The sequence below is a fragment of the Phaethon aethereus genome (genome assembly GCF_964289735.1).
Source record: "Phaethon aethereus genome assembly, chromosome: 11".
In the NCBI taxonomy this organism is placed as follows: Eukaryota; Metazoa; Chordata; class Aves; order Phaethontiformes; family Phaethontidae; genus Phaethon; species Phaethon aethereus.
In genome coordinates, this window is record NC_138587.1 from 14,892,353 (window position 1) to 14,898,564 (window position 6,212).

Genomic DNA, 6,212 nt, shown 5'->3' on the forward strand with positions numbered 1-6,212 from the left:
TACCTTTCAATGTCATTTTCCATTCTGATCTAAGTTGGATAATGTGGAGATTTCTTTTCAGGTTTTAGATCATTTAGATAGGTTTTATTCCCTGGCTTCAGACCTTGCATAACCTCTGAATCTGGATTAATTATCATCTGCAGGAATGTTGATGAAATTTGACTTCATTCTTTTTTATTCAGAATAGTGTTGCACTTTCTGAAGTAAAACCAGAGGGATAAATCCAAGGCTTTAAAACTTACTTATTAATATAAAGGGACCTTATTCAGATATTCTGAAAGGTTTCTAAGATTTCTGTTTTTTCCCATAGAGAGAGAGAGAGAGAGAGAGAGAGGGGTGTGTGTGTGTATATATATAAAAAATGCAATAAAAGGTGCACACATGCAAGTGTGTATCTGGGAGTAAAGGAGTTTACTGTAGTGGATTTGTTTGAAACACACTTCTAAATTACTGAATAAATAAGTATCATCAGTGTCCTACTGATTTTAATAGTATTTAAATGTAAGCAAATTTCATTACTATTTTGAGGACAAAATTTATTATTTGCCTAGACTTGAATATTTTGTATATTTTTAGTATTTGTTTGCTGAAAAATGACAGCCCTGCTTTTTTTGAATCGTGCATGTTTCACAGCACATGTACCTGGCCACTACTGTTCTGCTATTCCTTCCCCAAATCCCTTGCCCAGCTCTGTTGTGAAATTGGACAACTGTGGTTTAAATTCAAAGTTTGGATACTTGCATTTACATGTAATCTATAAGGTACATTTTCCCCTTGTGCATATTCCTTTAAACCCAAACAAAAAATCATAAATATCTCAAAGAATCCTTCTTATTTCTGAGGGTTGCTTTACTACATAATGTTTGGTAATATCTTTAAAAAAAAAAAATTAAATCCTTTCTTCCAGGACTTGTATTTGGTAAGAAACTATAATCAGAATTTTTTTTTCTTGATATTCCAATAGCCTTATATAGCTTTGCGGTATTCTGCTTCAGCAGATCACTGTTTATCTTTGAAGTGATATATTTCATAAACTGTGTATTTGTCACGTTGAATTAGGAAACAGAAATTACTGTATGTGGTTGACTCTTAACACTGCTTTAGGCTTATGAATTATATTTGTCTTCCTGTCTGGCAATCTGCTATAAGCACACTGGGCCAAGCTGATCCCTGAGAAATCTCCTGGGATCAGTAGATTCTTGAATTACCTGTTTGGGCATGTATGTCTCAACCCATTCCCCTGCTCCACCTCCAGTTATTTAACAGAGGAATTTGATCGGTCTAAGCAACTGATGATCACTGTTAGAGTTGAATAAAATCAACAGAACTTCACATCCACATGCCCAATTAAGGAGACATATTTTAAATTTCAGATAAATTGATGTCAAGGTCCTTAAAGAGTGCATAGTATAAGGAAACTCAAGATGGGGAGCGCAATTTTATAGAAAAGGCAAAGCTTTCTTTTTAATGTTTTTTAAGGTAAAAAGTCAAAATAGTTATTACTTTTAATTGTAAAATTTTACATATATGCAAGAAGTGGAATTGTAAAATAAAATTAATTCACCTTATTTCCAGAGGGTAACTTCCATAGTGAACAAAAGTTGTGAATTTAGTGTTTCAGGCTAGTTCCATATTTTGTGGGATAAGGATCTTGGTAGTTCTTCTGTTTCTTGTTCTCTGATATGATGCAGCAGTTTTCAGATAATTACAGTCTATTTCAAATAAATATTTTTAAGGCAGGTTATTTGTCCTGTGTTAGAAACAATGATAAAGCTAAACAGAAGTGTCTTTGTACACTGTAGTCTGCTTAATTCTGTTGCTAATATTAATACTCTTATAGACTGGTCTACATAAATTCATTAAAAATACACTGTAAATCAAAATGTATTTTCTTGTAGCTACATTTCAAGTTATTAGGAGACAGCTGTGAATACTGGACTGTCTAATTAAAGTTCATGTGTTTTTCTTTTTTTTTTCTGTAGATAAATATAATTCAGGGCATAGTGGCTGAAATCAACATAAAGACTGGTGAATCTGAATGCCAGTATTACAAAGAGAGACTTATTTATCTTGAAGAAGGCCAAAGGGATTCATTGATTGATAATTCACGTGTTGTATGTTGTCATGGTGAACTGAAGAACAACAGGGGAGTGGTAAGGAATAAAACTTTTGTCATAAATAGCTTCTAAAGATATCTTCTTTTTGCAGGACAGCTGTGAGTATACATACAGAAACATCACCCTATCATGTACAGGAAGTTGATAAATATTGGCTATTATATATAACACTTATCATTTTGCTTAGCAAGCAAATACCTGTATATGAAGATAAGCTTGTATGTGTGTCTGTCTCTTAAGGGGACCTAACAATATTCTGGCTAAATTGTAAATTGATAAATTTCAGTAAAACTTGCAGGGGAAAAAAAATACAAATAAGAAATGTCTTTCTCGTCTCAGAGACGTGATAGTAATGTCTCTAATGACACACAAAATGTACTAAAATGTTAAATCTGTCAAAGGCTGTGGTTATTAAGAATGTTTTACTTGATTATTTGTTGAAGTTCAGTGAGAATTCGTTGACCAGAGAAGTTTGGTATTTGATACTGCCAATGCCAGTCTCCAGGAGTCTGCAATATTGATAAGTGTCATAAGCAGAACTTTCCAATATCAAAAATAAAGAACATGCAGATTACTAGAGAACAGAATATAACAGAATAGAAACCAGTCATTCTTAGACTTTTTTTTTCTATGTCAAATAGAAACAAGGTGAAATTTTGAGTGGACAAACAATGAAAAAAGATGTTTTTCTCATTAACTGAGCTCTTAAAAGTTTTATTTAAAAAAACCAAACAAAATAAGCATAATTCTAAATGCATTTCTCAGCATTGGGAACGCTTCTTTGTAGCATGTTTATGCATACAATAGAAGGATCACGTTTTACCATATGGCTGAGATGGAGAGATGAAATGGAGGCTGTTTTCTGGTTCACCTGATAAGCATCAGGCAGGCAGTTAATGCATAGTAAACTAGCAGGAACAAACTGGCAATTTTCATCTTTCTAGTGAACTTTTACTCCATCCACGCTATCCCTTCCTTTCTTTGGTAGCATAACATGAAGTATATAGTTAATTCGTTTTCATTTGTGAACAATATTTAAAATTTTCCAGCATTTTTGGGAGGATTCCACACTGCTGTATTCCTTGAATACAAAATATCCCAGTGTGGGATATTTTTGTTTCTGCGTTTCTTTGATACGGGGTGAAAAGCAGATTGAACCATTTATATCTTAATGTTATTGGTCTCCTTCTCACACCTGCTGTTACAAATTATTAGCTTTTGCAGCAAGTAAGAGATCTCACCATTGAAAAATGTTTCATATGACTCCCACTAAAATCAGCCATAACAAAGCTTTACGTTATGAAGAATCTGCAACATTTTGTGGATGGTGGTTTAAAAACTGAGTTTCAAAATAAACCAGATATTTTTGCTGCACACTCAGAATATGGAAAAAAAACACCAAAACCTAACCCTACTTCAGAAGCAAACATCCATACCTGTATATACCTCCAATGTTTAATCTCACATTTTTGCTTTCTTTCATATTTCATTAATATGAAAAGGTAGCCATTTGCCAAACATCTAAACTGAAACACATACTGGATAGATTTTTAACTTTTTTTTTTTTTTACCTGACTCTGCATAGAGTCGCTGTTAATACAAAAGGTGACAGCACTGCAGAATAAAGAACAAACAAGAAGTTTAGGTGTGTGTCCTGCAAAGACTTAGAGAGGCCCAAGCAGAAGAAAATTGGACTACTTACGGATATAAAATGAGGCGTCTGTTGTGGAAAAATAGAATGACAATGGACTTTTTGAATATCAGAAGACTGCCAAGGCATATTGGGAAAGGTTTCTGCTATAATTACGTCTTTCATTACAGTTTTCTGAAAGCATGAGCTACTGGAAGATGGGATGGTGAGCTAAATGGATCTGAAGATCCACCTTGTGTTAAAACCAGAAATAATGCATCTATTTCGATTTAGAATCAGGTCAACTTTAGAAGCAAAGAACAGTTACTCATGACTGGGAAGAAAGTTTTGGCATTGAAAAACAAAAAACTAATTTTGATGCATGATATCAAGTGAAATTAATTTAAAATTTCGGTTTGTTTATTATTGGAAGCCACTGGAGATTGCAAAAGGAGGAGGAACATAATTTAAAGATGATAACAGGTGACTTGTGCCAGCTAGGAGCAAAAGTAATTTTCTGATCTTCAAAGAGCTGTGATGAAGCTGATTGTGAGCAGCATGTGAATTGTAAAAAGATTGTTCATAATTGTTCATTGAAAATACCTGAATGGGTAAGATTCTGTGTCTCTTAGTAACACAGGCAGTAGAGAAAAGTTAAAGTGGGTGTCAAAGAAAAATGCATATAAGCATGGTGCTGTAGAGGGAGCTTTGATGTGTCATGCACATTTCAAGGCCTCAACACTAAAAGATTAATTAGGATCATGACATAAACTGAGGACAAGAAAAATAATTTTAGAAGTTTTTAAATTGTTATATTTACATACTTACATGCTGTTGCTCCATAAGACCTTTAAATAGTGGGGAGAGAGGAATCCGTATTTATTTTAACTATTGAAAACACAAGGTTATAATGTACTAGAGTTTAAATTTTGTTTAATGATGTTCTAACAAAGGAATAATGCATTATTATTTATTAATTTTTAACAGAAACTGCATGTCTTCCTCTTTGAAGAAGTGTTGGTGATTACTCGAGCTATCACACATAATGAACAGCTCTGCTACCAGCTGTATCGTCAGCCAATTCCGGTGAGGGAGCTTGTGCTAGAGGACTTGCAAGATGGAGAGGTGCGATTGGGTGGATCCATACGTGGTGCATTCAGCAACAATGAGAGAAGTATGACTACACCTTTATTTTTTCTTTGCTTATATAGTGTCATTATTACCTTAAGACACCTGCCAGTGAGACATCAGAATGTTTTCTCTAAAATCCACATTACCTACATCCAACATCTCCATTTTTATTTCAGACTGTTTATTATATTGTAACTTGCTACTTTTAGATTGTTCCTCAAAGTTCTCTATAGTGATACTGGGATTTCTTCACACACCTACTTCTTTACTGAATTGAGAAGGGGAGAACATGTAGAATGTAGTAGCAAACTGACAAAATTATAAGCAAGTGTATTTTGAAATCATTAGATAAGCTTTAGATGGTATGACTTTTCTTTTATTGTGGAGATGTTGATTGCTATTCCATAACTAAGTCTTCCAGCTGACAGATCACGTAGTGCTCAGTGTTAAGACTGCAGCTATTCATGTTACTATCAAGAGGTAAGAGTTAATGTCCTTCTAATTAAGCATATTATAAAGATGCTTGTTTTTATTGTAAGAGTCCTTTGAATCTCACCTATCCTGTGAAAACTTTGAGGGGTTTTGGTATGTATTTGCTTTACGAGTGAAGTGAATGGAAGAGATGAGGCAATGTCCAGTTGACACAAGGCACAGTATTCAGTGAAGGTTCTGGAAATCTGCTTTGCAGAGAAGTAGAAGGAGAGGTGTTGAAGTGTGGGATTCATTTAAAGCTTTATAGGTAGCTCGTACATGGCAGAACCAAAATGGTTTAATCCAGCAGTAAGAAATTATTAGGAATGCTTGTGGTGGTCTGTGTTCTTGCTCCACAAAACAAGGATACCCAGACTCCCTGGTCTGATGTGGTATTGGCAGGAAAACATTATTAAGTCAAAGATTTTATGGATTCTGTTATTTTAATATGCTCATTTATTATAAAATCCATTCAGCCAAAGCATTCAGTGTTTTGATATGTGTTGTTTCTTTCAGTCAAAAACTTCTTTAGAGTCAGCTTCAAAAATGGATCTCAAAGCCAGTCTCACTCACTCCAAGCCAATGACTCCTTCAACAAACAACAGTGGCTTAACTGTATCCGCCAGGCCAAAGAAAAAGTTACGTCTGCAGGCAAAGCTGGCGTGCTGAACTCGGAAGCATGTTTTCTTTTGTCACCAAATGGAAGCAGAGTACCCCAAGGAGAAACCATGCTCGAGCAAATGGACCAATCAGACTGTGAGTCAGACTGTAGTATGGACACCAGCGAGATCAGTGTTGACTGTGAACATATGGAACAGACAAACTCTTGTGAAAATGAAAAGCAAATAGAAACCAATGTTTGA

At 34.6% G+C, this 6,212-nt stretch overlaps 1 protein-coding gene across 2 annotated transcripts in view; it reads left to right on the forward strand.

Moving 5' to 3' along the window:
- ARHGEF3 (Rho guanine nucleotide exchange factor 3) overlaps positions 1-6,212 on the forward strand; it is a gene marked incomplete at both ends in the record, with an annotated part of 133,872 nt that extends 127,660 nt beyond the window's left edge. For both annotated transcript variants that reach the window (XM_082004518.1, XM_082004517.1), the window contains 3 exons: positions 1,983-2,153; positions 4,735-4,921; positions 5,866-6,212. In XM_082004518.1, the coding sequence (XP_081860644.1) occupies positions 1,983-2,153; positions 4,735-4,921; positions 5,866-6,212 (705 nt within the window). The remainder of the gene's footprint in view (positions 1-1,982; positions 2,154-4,734; positions 4,922-5,865) is intronic.